Source organism: Carcharodon carcharias, chromosome 32, assembly GCF_017639515.1.
Source record: "Carcharodon carcharias isolate sCarCar2 chromosome 32, sCarCar2.pri, whole genome shotgun sequence".
Taxonomy (NCBI): domain Eukaryota; kingdom Metazoa; phylum Chordata; class Chondrichthyes; order Lamniformes; family Lamnidae; genus Carcharodon; species Carcharodon carcharias.
The window spans coordinates 17,836,568-17,850,565 of NC_054498.1; the positions used below are offsets into that span (position 1 = coordinate 17,836,568).

General features: G+C 48.8%; 1 protein-coding gene across 2 annotated transcripts; it reads right to left on the reverse strand.

The window, feature by feature from the left end:
• Window positions 1–1,043: 1,043 nt before the first annotated feature.
• LOC121271950 (zinc finger CCCH domain-containing protein 10-like) lies at window positions 1,044–13,932 on the reverse strand. 2 transcript variants are annotated; one of them, XM_041178207.1, is made up of 3 exons: window positions 13,824–13,880; window positions 10,919–11,003; window positions 1,044–2,841 (listed from the first exon to the last, which is right to left on the reverse strand). In XM_041178207.1, the coding sequence occupies exon 3, from the start codon at window positions 2,782–2,784 to the stop codon at window positions 1,858–1,860; it is 927 nt and encodes a 308-aa protein (XP_041034141.1). In that variant the 5' UTR covers window positions 2,785–2,841; window positions 10,919–11,003; window positions 13,824–13,880; the 3' UTR covers window positions 1,044–1,857. The 2 variants fall into 2 exon arrangements, with proteins under 2 accessions (XP_041034141.1, XP_041034140.1); XM_041178206.1 differs by lacking the exon at window positions 10,919–11,003 and having other exon boundaries at window positions 13,824–13,932.
• Between the last annotated feature and the right edge of the window lie 66 nt (window positions 13,933–13,998).

The window sequence follows — 13,998 nt, forward strand, 5'->3', positions numbered from 1 at the left end:
TATAGTCGTTCACAGCTATATGGTCAAACTGGTTACAGTGCCACTTGATCTGAACGGTTGCCGTAGCTAGTCGAATCTTTTTATTTCCGATTAAGAAACGCTAACTTTGTTAAGACTAGTTCTGGAGACCACAAGGTTAATCGGGAGTTGGCAATACACTGACAGACTCTGTGCAAGTCTTGCCAACAATTGTCTGCAATATCAATGACCATAATTTTTCCAACCAACTCTGTGTAGCTGTAGGGCTGGAAATGAAAACCAGCTAGCTGCCAGGTGAACACAATTAGCGATGGATTCGTGTTGCTGGGGATGATTCTGCCACAGACCTACTGCATGAATACCTTAGAAACTGTAACCGACGCATATTTCTCTGTATATGTGCAGGTGAGTTTGGTTATCAGTTTAATGCCTGTCATCTCCCCACACCACCAAAAAAGCCAATGAATTCAGTTGCTCCTCTGATATGACTTTCGTGGAAAATAAAGGAACGGCATCAAATATCTACACACAATGGGCCAATAATTACTGCGATGAAAGACAGTGTTGGCAGACCATTGGGCCACAGGGGATGCTGGATAAAAGTCGGAAATGGGAACCATCTCTGGTGTTCCCTTAATTCAGGGTGGCGTCTAACTGCCACTGTGACAACAATGGGCAAACTCAGCACAGACTGGTGACCTTATTCGGGTCCGTACAAGTCAGCTATTCCCTCGATACGGTTACTGTGCTATCAGGGGAGCTGTCCGGCACTGAGTCTCTTAGGTGCAGAATAAAAACACAGTATTTCCTAACCAGAAAACTGAAGGTGGTGTTGAGTGTTGCCAATTTGCATTTTACATTAGGCGGCTGGCAGCGCATTGTAACCTGTTTCAATGTGATAACTTTCCAATGCACCTTCCTGGCAATTACTACATATACACAACTCCAAACCAATAAAAGCTCCAGCAGTTAACAGTGCAGTCAAACAAAGACATCTGCTGTGTCTTCTCCACAATGGTCTAAAAGTTGGATACATCAGTTAGGAGACTTAAAAAAACATTAGCTTTTGAAGCAAATTACAAGACGCTTTATTTGAGAAGTGGGAGGCAGGAAGTGTAAGCAGTGTAGGTGAAAGACAAACAGTGGAAGCTTGTTTGCAGAATTTATGAGGTCATCTCCCAAATCCTGAAATTCACATTGACATCAGGATCCTTAAGTAGTGGAATATAATCTTTAAAAAAAATATCAGTGCCTAAACTTTTCATGAACGCTCAAGGAAAACAAATACTTTGCACATTAAGATGCACAAGCTGATTTTAAATTAAACACAAAGCTTGACAAAGGATCTTTTCTCTTGGAAGCTGTGTGCCAAAGATTACATTTGAATTGAAATCGTCTAAATTAAGGATTAGAGTGATGGAGCAGAACGTGCAGCGCTTTAAAAAAAAAAGGCCATGGGAATGTGTGAGCTCTGCATACCATCATATTGCACATGTAACCTGTCAGTGGGCTGTGATAATACAGAGACTCTGGGCATTGGGGTATTGAGTCGAAATGTTGCTTTCTCTCTCTCTGTTGGCTGCAGTCTTGTTTAATTGAGAGAACGATGGGCCCTTTGTTCACGGGACATCACCCCTGAAACCTGGACAGAATAGGAAATTTTACTGGCAACCGTAGAGCAGTTTTGATGCTCCCAGCAGTGGAAAAATTGAAAGATTATTAAGACCAAGAATCAAATGTAAACTTATCTGGCACACTGGAATTCTATATTTAATGTCATGTGATTCAAAAGTTTACAGCTAAACCTGCGAGCAACTGCACAAAAGTGAAAACTTTACAAGAAGCTGGGAGCAAAATCCTTTTTGCCATCTTGGCCCTTCAGTGAGGAATCGGTGTGATCCCCATGCTCTGCGATGCAAGAGCATAGCTGACCATCGGTGTCGTGGCGTGGCTCATGGTGATGCCCGGGATCGGCTGTGTGATGGAGACAGTGACAGCTGCCATGGAAACTGGTGTGGCCATTCCCTGGGCGATAGTCTGGGCCAGGGCCAGCTCGGGCGTCAGGTGCGGTCCGGGGGGAGGGGGCGGGGCGGCGCTGGAGGGGGGCCCGGCGCTGGCGGGCACCACCAGGTCCTGCCGCGGCTGCAGCGCCTGGCTGCTCAGCGAGTTGTGGGCCTGCACGATGCTGTGGTTGTAGGCGGTGACGGCGGCGACGGTGGGCGGCGCCACGAGCTGCTCGGCCGCCGTGGTCAGCGTCACCACCTTGGGCTGGTTGCGGTAGTGGGCGTTTTGCTCAAGGAGGATCTCGTTGGTGGCCATCAGGTTCGACGCGTGCTTCTTGAGCTCCTCCACCCGCTTCCGCAGCATCAGGTTCTCCTCCTCCAGGTAGCGGTAGTCGACCGGGAATGGGCGCGGCACGCCAAGATCGTACGAGTCAGAGCGCATGCTCTCCACCCACCGCCTCTTCAGCAAGTGGCCGTATTCATCATAGACATCGGCGAAGGATGGCGAGGTCTTATCACGAGGCACACCGGCGCTATCGCCTCCAAAATGGAGGAATTTGCACCTGGACCCACGCTGGCAACCGCCATACAAATGGTCGCGGCAGACGGGCACTTCCCCTTTGCCCAGGGGCACCTCCCCATTCAAGGCGCTGAGCTCGGACGCTTCATTAACCTCCGGGTGATGGAACTTGCAACGCTTCCCCCGTTTGCAGACATTGCGCATGAAGTCTCTGCAGATGTCACTCGAGCTGTGCCCAGCCTTGTCACTATTATTGTTGAAGGCGTTATCTTTCTCTGGCATGTTGCTTAATATTTATAATTTTAAAGAACGATGACAGCTCTCTGCAGACAAGGCAGTCTGTTTAAAAATAGAGAAAAAAATGTCATTTCGTACAGAACTTCATGAAAATTACTTGCAATTATACAGCGCTTTTCACAACCACTAGACATCGCAAAATGCTTTCCGGCTAATTATATGTTTCTGAAGTGTAGTCATCGTTGTAATATAGGAAATGTGGCTGTTAATTTGCACGCAGAAAACTCCCACAAACAGCAACGTGTGAATGACCAGGCAGTCTGTTTTGTGTGATGTTGATCGAGGGATCAATATTGGCCAGGACACCCGGGAGAACTCAGCTCTTCTCCAAAATGGCACCATTGGATGCTTTACCTCCAAGAGGGCAGATGGGGCCTCAGTTTAATATCCTATCTGAAAGACGGCACATTTAACAGCGCAGCACTCCCTCAGTACTGCACCAGAGTGTCAACCTTGGTTTTGAGCTCGAGCCCTGGAGTGGGGCTACAACCCAGACTCTTCTGACTCACAGGCGAGGGCTTGAACCACTGAATCACAGATGACAACCTTGCAGGTCATTGCCATGGTAATGCTGTAGCCATAGTCATTTACGGCACAGGAGACAGCCGTTTGGCCCATCGAGTCCATGCTAGCTTCCCCCCACACCCCCCCCATCCGGAGCAATCCAGTCAGTCTCTCTTGCCCGCTCGATCCCTATAGCTCTGCAGGTCTGTTCCCTTCAAGTGTCCATCAAATTTCTTTTTGAAATCACTGATTGTCTCTGCTTCCACCAGCCTCTGGGGCAGTGAGTTCCATGTCATTACCACTTACCGTGTTAAGATATCGTTCCGCACATTCCCCCTGTATCTCTTGCTCAAAACCTTAAGTCTGGGTCTCCCTAGCTAATGGGAACTGTATTTCCTTGATCACTTTATCCACATTGTAATCTTGCACACCTCTATCAAACCTCTGCCCCCATCTCCTTTGCACCGAGAGAAACAGCCCCAGCCTATCCAACCTAATCTTGTAACTAACTAAAATCTCCCTAAATTACTTATCAACTGGGATTTTTGAACATGTGGAACAAAACACAAACACCCAATTTTACAGGGAAAACGTGTAGAGCATTTAAATTTCCTGCAGATATTTTGCCCAGATTATTAAATTATTTAAAAGCTGGCATTTCCTAAATTTGCAACTTTGTAAATTAAAAGGAAGCCAGTCTCTACTGATGCTGCCAGTACCAGCTTCCTAACAGAAATCCAGCACAGTAATGCAAGGTGGTATGAATCAGTACAGGCACAGATTAGGGCAGTGAAAAGGAAAAGGGAAAAAAGTAAAGTGAGTGTTGGTCCTCTAGAGAGTGACAGTGGGGAGTTAATAGTAGATAGTTAATAGTGAGGAATTAATAGCAGAGGAGCATAAAAACAGTGTGAGAAGCAGTAAGAGTTCAAGAGCGGAGGCGCATAAAAACAGCACGAGAAGCAGCGAGGGTTCGAGAGCAGAGGAGCATAAAAACAACGCGAGAAGCAGCGAGGGTTCGAGAGCAGTGCAGCATAAAAACAACGCGAGAAGCCGCCAGGGTTCGACAGCAGAGGAGCATAAAAACAACGCGAGAAGCAGCGAGGGTTCGAGAGCAGAGGAGCACCAAAACAGCGCAAGAAGCAGTGAGGGTTTAAGAGCAGACGTAAATGAGGGGGTTCGGTGAGGAGGGAGGAGGTGCTCCTTTCCTTTTTTACTTTTCCTGAGAAATGGGAGTGGTGACATAGGTAAGTAGGGCCTGGTGAGTAAGAAAAGTGTAATGTTTTTAAACAAGTAGCTATATTTGGATTTAACTGAGAAGCACCAGGAATAAGGGAAATTTAGGGTCAGTATAATAAATTAATATAAATAATCCAAAATAGAATAAAGTTAACATAAGGAAAGTAGTGTTAAGACATGGCAGGGCAGCTCAGTGGAGTGGAATGTGTGTCCTGTAATACGTGTGATGTCATGGATGCTACCGGTGTCCTTGACAACAACATGTACAGCAAGTGCTGCCAACTGCAGAAACTTGAGCTCTGGGTTTGAGCTCGAGCGGCAGCTGGGGTCACTGTGGCACGTCCGCGAGGCTGAGAGCTACATGGATAGCATGTTCAGAGAGGTGGTCAACTTGTAGCTCCAGGGCCTAGAGACAGAGGGAACAGGTGACCACCAGGCAGTCCAAGAGGAGTTGGCAGGTAGTGCAAGAGTCCCCTGGGATCCCACTCACATAAGTTTTCTGTTTTGGAAGCTGCTGAGGGCGCTGGTTCTTCAGAGGAGTGCAGTCAGAGTCAAGTTTGTGGCACCACGTGCGACTTGGCTATACAGGAGGGGAGGAAGAAGAAAAAAAAAGCAATAGTGATAGGGGATTCAATGGTTAAGGGAATAGATAGACATTTCTGTGGCGTGACTCCAGGATGATATGTTGCCTCCCTGGTGCCAGGGTCAAGGATGTCACAGAACGGCTACAGGACATTCTTCTGGGGGAGGGTGAACAGCCAGAGGTCGTGGTCCATATTGGTATCAATGACTTAGGTAGGAAAGGGAATGTGGTCCTGTGACAGAATTTAGGGAACTAGGTGGAAAATTAGCAAGCAGGACCTCAAATGTAATAATCTCCAGATTACTCCCAGTGCCATGTGCCAGTGAGTACAGAAATTGAAGGATAAGACAGATGAATGCATGGCTGGAAAGATGGTGCAGGAGGGAGAGCTTTAGATCTCTGGGACACTGGGACTGGCTCTGGGGGAGATGGCGCCTGTACAAGCTGGACAGGTTGCACCTGAACAGAGCTGGGACTGAGTTCCTCGCAGGGCATTTTGCTAGTGCTGTTGGGAGGGCTTTAAACTAACTCAGCAAGGGTGTGGGAACCAAGAGAAAATATTAGAGAGGAATATCAGGGTGCACAAAATACTGGGAGGGACAGATAGCACAAATATAAAGAATAGTAAGTTAATAGGTGAAGTCGGGGTGAGGGAGAAAGTAACAAAAATCTAAATCAGGGTTACTATGCATGTATGTGAATGCACGGAGCGCAGTAAATAAGATTGTGGAGTTACAGGCACAGATTGCCATGTGGAAATATGATGTTGTGGCGATAACAGAGACCTGGCTCAAGGGAGAGCAGAACTGGGGGCTAAATATTCCTGGGTACAAGGCGTTCAGAAAAGATAGGAAATGAGGTGTAGGCATATTGGTTAAGGAGAGCATTATCGTTCTGAAGAAAGAGGATGTCCCAGAGGGTTCAAGGACAGAATCAATTTGGCTAGAGCTAAGGAACAAAAAGGGTGCAATTACATTGCCTGGTGTAGTCTATAAATCGCCAACTAGTGAGAAGGACGTAGAAGAACAAATCTGCAGGGAAATTACAGAGAGATGCAAGCATTATAGAGTAGTTACAATGGGGGATTTTAATTACCCGAATGTAGACTGGGGCAGTGGCAGTGTAAAGGGAGGAGAGGGGCAAGAGTTCCTAGATTGTGTTCAGGAAAATTTCCTACAGCAATATGTATCCAATCCAAAAAGAAAAAAATGCTCTGTTGGACCTTTAGAATATTGTGAGCAATTTTGGGCCCCGGATCTCAGGAAAGATGTGCTGGCTTTGGAGAGGGTGCAGAGGAGGTTCACAAGAACGATCCCAGGAATGAAAGGCTTAACATATGAGGAACATTTGAGGACTCTGGGTCTATACTCGATGGAGTTTAGAAGGATGAGGGGGGATCTGATTGAAACTTACAGAATACTGAAAGGCCTGGATAGAGTGGACATGGAGAAGATGTTTCCATTAGGAGAGACTAGGACCCGAGGGCACAGCCTCAGAGTAAAGGGAAGACTTTTTGGAACAGAGATGAGGAGAAACTTCTTTAACCAGAGAGTGGTGAATCTATGGAATTCATTGCCACAGAAGGCTGTGGAGGCCAGGTCATTGAGTGTATTTAAGACCGAGATAGATAGGTTCTTGATTGGTAAGGGGATCAAAGGTCACGGGGAGAAGGCAGGAGAATGGGGTTGAGAAACTTATCAGCCATGATTGAATGGCGGAGCAGACTCGATGGGCCAAATGGCCTAATTTCTGCTCCTATGTCTTATGGACCTGGTTCTTGGAAATGAGGTGGGCCAAGTAGATCAAGTGTCAGTGGGGGAACATTTAGAAGACAGTAATCATTGTATTGCACATTTTAGAATGATGATAGAAAAAGACAAAAGGCAACCCAGAATAGGAATAATTAACTGGACGAGAGCTGACTTTGGTGGGGCAGGAACGGAGCTGGGCCAGACAGACTGGAACGAAAGATTGGTGGGAAAAATTGTAGCTGAACAATGGGCTACCTTCAAAAAAGAATTGGTTCGGGCACAGTCAAGGTATATTCCATCAAAAGGGAAAGGTAGGGCAAACAAATCCAGAGCTCCCTGGATGAAAAAGGAGATTGAAATTAAGGTAAAGAAGAAAAAGTGTGCTTATGACAGGTGTCAGGTAGAAATTACGACTGAGAACCAAGAGGAAGACAGAAGGTTCAGAGGGGAGGTGAAAAAGCATACTAGGGAAGCAAAGAGGGACTATGAGAAAAGACTGGCAGCCAACATAAAGGGGAATCCCAAAGGCATATAAATAATAAAACGGTGGTAAAGGAGGAGTAGGGCCGATTAGGGGCCTAAAAGGGGATTTACACATGGACAAAGGGACCATGGCTGAGGTATTAAATGAATAATTTGCATCCATCTTTACCAAGGAGGTCTTGGTAACAGATGAGGAAACTCTGTCACTAGAAGGGTTCAAAATCAATAAGTGTTGAATAGATTGTCAGTACTTAAAGTTGACAAGGCACCGGGACCAGACGAGATGCATCCAAGGATATTGAAGAAAGAGAAAGTAGAAATTGCAGGGGCACTGGCAATAATTTTTCAGTCTTTCCTAGAGTAAGGGGAGGTGCCAGAGGACTGGACAATTGCAAACATTATGCCCTTGTTCAAAAATGGTTGCAGAGATAAGCCCAGCAATTACAGACCAGTCAGTTTAACTTCAGTGGTGGGCAAGATTCTAGAAACAATTATTCGGGATAGCATTGGTCACATGGAAAAATATGGGTCGATAAGGACGAGCCAGCATGGGCTTCCAAAGGGGAAATCGTGTTTAACTAACTTCAAGATTTGGAAAAGGTAACAGAAAAGGTCGATGAGGGTAATGCTGTTGATGTGGTGTACGTGGAATTTCAAAAGGCATTTGACACAGTGCCACACCACAGATTTGAGAAAAGTTATTGCTCATGGAATAAAAGGGACAGTAGCAACAAGGATCCAAAAGTGGCTGAAAAATAGGAAGCAGAAAGTAATGGTCAATGGATATTTTTCAGGCTGGAGGAAGGTTTGTAGTGGAGTTCCCCAGGGTCAGTATTGAAACCCTTGTTTTTCCTTATGTTTACTAATGATCTGGGTCTTGGTGTGCATGGGGACAATTTCAAAGTTTGAGGATGGTACGAAGCTTGGGAGTGTTGTGAACTGCGAGGAGGACAGTGTAGAACTTCAAAAGGATGTAGACAAGTTGGTGGAGTGGGCAGATAGGTAGCAAATGAAGTAAAGTGCAGAGAAGTGTGAGGTGATGCATTTTGGTAGGAAGAACATGAACAGTCAATATAAGACAAGGGGTGAAATTTTGAAGGGGGTGCAGGAGCAGAATGACCTGGGTGTGTATATGTGCATAGATCATTGAAGGTGGTAGGACAGGTGGAGAGAGCAGTTAATAAAGTATATACTATCTTGGGCTTTATTAAGAGGCATTGAGTACAAAAGCAAGGAGGTGATGCTGAATTTATACAGGACACTTGTTAGACCTCAGCTGGAGTATTATGTACAGTTCTGGGTGCCACACTATAGGAAGAGTGTGAGTACATTGGACAGAGTGGAGAGGAGGTTTACAAGAATGGTTCCAGGGATTAGAAACTTCAGCGATGAGGATCGACTGGAGAGGTTGGGACTGTTCTCCTTGCAGAGAAGGCGGCCAAGAGATTTGACAGAGATGTTCAAAATCATGAGAGGGCTGGACAGAGTAGATAGGGAGAAGCTGTTCCCATTCATAAAAGAATCAAGAACAAGAGGGCACAGATTTAAAGGGATTTCCAAAAGAAGCAAATGTGATGTGAGAAAAAACTTTTTCACACAAGAAGTGGTTCAGGTCAGGAATGCACTGCTTGGAAGTGTTGTGGAGGCAGGTTCAACCGAGGCTTTCAAGAGGGCATCAGATCATTAGTTGAATAGAAACAATGTGCAGGGGTATGGGGAAAAGGCAGGGCAATGGCACTAGGTCATAATGCTCATTTGGAGAGCTGGTGAAAACACAATGGGCTGAATAGCCTCCATCTGTGCTGTTAAAATTGTGATAATAAGGAAATGATGGAAGAAATGAACAAACATTTTGCTTTTGTGTTCACTATAGAGGATACAAAATACATTCCAGTAATAGCTGCAAATCAGGAGGTGAAAATGAGAAAAGAACTTAGTGAAACTGAAATCACTAGGGAAGTGGTACTGAGCAAATTGATAGAGCTGCGGGCTGACAAGTCTCCAGATCCCGATGGACTACATCCTAGGGCCTTCAAAGAGGTAGCTAATGAGGCAGTCAATGTGCTGGTGTTAATTTTCTAAAACTCGCTAGATTCTGAAAAGGTTCCATCAGACTGGAAAGTAGCAAATATAACCCGTCTATTCAAGAAGGGAGGGAGGCAGAAAACTATAGGCCAGTTAGCCTGACATCTGCCGTGAGTAGTTGTTAGAATCCATCATTAAGGGGACTATAGTTGGGTACTTAGAAGAGCTCAAAGCAATCAGGAAGACATAGCATGGTTTTGTGAAAGGGAAATCATGTTTAAGCAATGTATTGTTTCTTTGAAGGATAAAGGGGACCATGTAGATATACTATACTTGGATTTCCAGAAGGCATTTGATAAGGTGTCAAATCAAAGATTAGTACTGAAAATAAAAGCACATGGTGTAGAGGTAACATATTAGCATGGATAGAAGAGTGGCTGGCAAAAATCAGAGAGTATGAATAAATGGGTTTTTTTCAGATTAGCAGGATGTGACAAGTGGAGTCCCACATGGTCTGTGCTGGGGCTTCAACTTTTTACAATTTACATCAATGATTTAGATAAGGGGAATGAAGGCATAGTAGCTAAATTTGGAGATGGCACAAAGATAGGTAGGAAAGTATGTTGTGAAGAGGACATGAGGAGATTGCAGATGGATATAGATACGTTGAGTGAGTGGGCAAAGACCTGGCAAATAGAGTTTAATGTGTGAAAATGTAAAGTGTTCACTTTCACAGGAAGAACAAAAAAGCAGAATATTACTTAAATAGAGAACAGCTGGATAATTCTGAGGTGCAGAGGGATCCAGGGATTCTAGTACATGAGTCACAAACAGTTAGTATGCCAGTACAGCAAGTAATTAAGAAGGCTAATGGAATGCTACCCTTTATTACGAGAGGAATTGAACATAAAAGTAAGGATGTTATGCTTCAGTTATACAGGGCATTGGTGAGCCGCACCTCGAATATGGTGCGCAGTTTTGGTTTCCTTATTTAAGGAAGAGTGTAAATGCGTTGGAGGCGGTTCAGAGGTGGTTTACTAGATTGATACCCGGAATAAGTGGGCTATCTTAGGAGAAAAAGTTGGACAGACTGGGTTTGTTTCCACTGGAGTTTAGAAGAGTGAGGGGTGATCGGATTGAAGTATACAAGATCCTGAACAGCTTTGACAAGGTGGACGTGGAAAGGACATTTCCTCTTGTGGATGAGTCCAGAACTAGGGGACACTGTTTTAGGACAGAAATGAGGAGAATTTTTTTCTCTCAGAAGGTTGTGTGACTTTGGAACTCTCTGCATCAGAAGGCAGTGGAGGCAGGGTCATTGAAAATTATTAAGGCAGAGGTAGATAGATTCTTGTTTGACGAGGGAATCAAAGGTTATCGGGGGGTAGATGGGAGTGTGGAATTTGAAACACAAGCAGATCAGCCATGATCTTATTGAATGCTGCAGCAGACTCAAGGGGCCAAACGGTCTACTCCTGTTCCTATTTCTTATGTTATGTTCTCTGCAGGAAGATTCCTTGCCAATACTGACACATACCTACAGGCCACCTAAAGACACCAGCACGCTCTCAGAAACCTCATCAACAGACTTTCCTAACATCGCCAAGACAGTTGTCAGCTACCTGAGGAAAACAAGTGCCTTTTTATTACCACTGCATAGCAATAGGAATAACTTTGATTGTGTGTCAACAGCAAATCAACATAACAATAAAATTTGTGGTAGTGGGAGACTGCGTTCACGCTTTCCCTTGAAAAAGAAAATACAATAGAGCTCCCTGCCTGCAATCAAAACCAGTTATTGGAAATTCATTATTTCATAGCAATCCCTGATATTCCCGTCCCTTCCTGAACATTTGCAGTTATCGGTTTGCGAGACTTTAATCAGCAACTGAGATCTCCTGCTCTCCATCCAACCTCTCCAACTTCCAGCTAACCATAAGCCCCCCTCAGTGCTCCCCACACATTGCTCTCCCCACCCATCCTCCACCCCCTTCCTTCTCACCCTTTCTCTCCCTCCCCACTTCTCATCCCTCTCCCTCCCCCTGCGTTCCAACCCCTTCACCCTGTCCTGCTTTCTCTCCCCCTACCCACTCTGTTCCCCTTCCCATTTCCTCTATGCCCTTTTCACACCCCGGTCTCACCCCCACCCTCCCTCCACATCTTCTACTCCCTCTTTCACCATTCTCCTCTCTCCCCCCGCCCCCTCTCCTACTCTCCACTCTGCCTCCCCTCTCTTCTCTAACCCTCCCACTCGCTAACACACCCATTCCCCCTATCTCTAACACTACCCCCCAACACCCCCTCTCTCTAACCCCCCCAACACCCCCACTCCCTAACCCCCAACACACCCACTCCCTAACACCCCTCCAACACCCCCACTAACAACCCCAACACCCCCACTCCCTAACTCCCCCTCCACAACACCCCCACTCCCTAACCCACAACACCCCCACTCCCTAACACCCCTCCAACACCCCCACTAACAACCCCAACACCCCCACTCCCTAACTCCCCCTCCACAACACCCCCACTCCCTAACCCCCAACACCCCCACTCCCTAACAAACCCCCTCACTCCCTAATCCCCAACATCCCCCCACTCCCTAACCCCCCCCAACACCCCCTCACTCCCTAACCCCCCCCAACACCCCCTCACTCCCTAACCCCCAACATCCCCCCACTCCCTAACCCCCCCCAACACCCCCTCACTCCCTAACCCCCCCCAACACCCCCTCACTCCCTAACTCCCCCCCCAACATCCCCCCACTCCCTAACCCCCCCCCCCAACACCCCCCCACTCCCTAACCCCCAACATCCCCCCACTCCCTAACCCCCCCCAACACCCCCTCACTCCCTAACCCCCCCCAACACCCCCTCACTCCCTAACTCCCCCCCCAACATCCCCCCACTCCCTAACCCCCCCCCCCAACATCCCCCCACTCCCTAACCCCCCCCCCAACATCCCCCCACTCCCTAACAACCCCCCCAACACCCCCTCACTCCCTAACAACCCCCCCAACATCCCCCCACTCCCTAACCCCCCCCCCAACATCCCCCCACTCCCTAACCCCCCCCCAACATCCCCCCACTCCCTAACAACCCCCCCAACATCCCCCCACTCCCTAACAACCCCCCCAACATCCCCCCACTCCCTAACAACCCCCCCAACATCCCCCCACTCCCTAACAACCCCCCCAACACCCCCTCACTCCCTAACCCCCCCCAACACCCCCTCACTCCCTAACCCCCCCCAACACCCCCTCACTCCCTAACAACCCCCCCACTCCCTAACCCCCCCCCCAACACCGCCCCCACTCCCACTCCCTAACCCAACACCCCCACCCCACTCCCTAACAACCCCCCCACCACTCCCTAACAACCCCCCCACCACTCCCTAACAACCCCCCCACCACTCCCTAACAACCCCCCCCCCACTCCCTAACAACCCCCCCCCCCACTCCCTAACAACCCCCCCCCACTCCCTAACAACCCCCCCCCCACTCCCTAACAACCCCCACCCCACTCCCTAACAACCCCCCCCCCACTCCCTAACAAACCCCCCCCCACTCCCTAACAACCCCCACCCCACTCCCTAACAACCCCCCCCCACCCACTGCCTAACAACCCCCCCCCACTCCCTAACAACCCCCCCCCACTCCCTAACAACCCCCCCCACTCCCTAACAACCCCCACCCCACTCCCTAACAACCCCCCCCACTCCCTAACAACCCCCCCCCCACTCCCTAACAACCCCCCCCCCCACTCCCTAACAACCCCCCCACCCACTGCCTAACAACCCCCCCCACTCCCTAACAACCCCCCCCCCCCACTCCCTAACAACCCCCCCCCCCCACTCCCTAACAACCCCCCCCCCACTCCCTAACAACCCCCCCCACTCCCTAACAACCCCCCCCCCACTCCCTAACAACCCCCCCCCCACTCCCTAACAACCCCCCCCACTCCCTAACAACCCCCCCCCCCACTCCCTAACAACCCCCCCCACTCCCTAACAACCCCCACCCACTCCCTAACAACCCCCCCCCCACTCCCTAACAACCCCCACCCACTCCCTAACAACCCCCCCCCCACTCCCTAACAACCCCCACCCCACTCCCTAACAACCCCCCCCACTCCCTAACAACCCCCCCCCACTCCCTAACAACCCCCCCCCACTCCCTAACAACCCCCCCCCACTCCCTAACAACCCCCCCCCACCCACTGCCTAACCCCTCCAACACTCCCACTCCCCCAACACCCCCTCCCCTCTCGGGTTATCGCCTGTCTCTGTTTCCCCCTCCGGGTGATTTTGCGGCCCTGCTCTCGCTAACTCCAGACCCCGAACTTCCCCCCACCAGGCGGCTCCTCCGCCGCCCAAACCGCTCTCCACCCCCCGCCGCCGGCCCCCACTCCAAAAAACACGCAGCAAAGCAACCCCGCGCCTACCCGCCTGGCGACTCCTCCAGTGACAAAGAGCAGCCCCTTGGTCCTCCGCACCAAGAGGGACCGCCCGACCGCAGGGCACCGAGCCTCCACGCCGACGAGCAGCCAGATGGTCCTCCCAGCCAAGAGGGACCTAACCTCCCGCGAGAAGGTGGTAGTTTTACTGTGGCAGGGAGAT

Bases quoted from the DNA above. Each gene is read 5' to 3' on its own strand.
- LOC121271950 (XM_041178206.1), bottom strand. From the start codon at position 2,784: ATGCCAGAGAAAGATAACGCCTTCAACAATAATAGTGACAAGGCTGGG.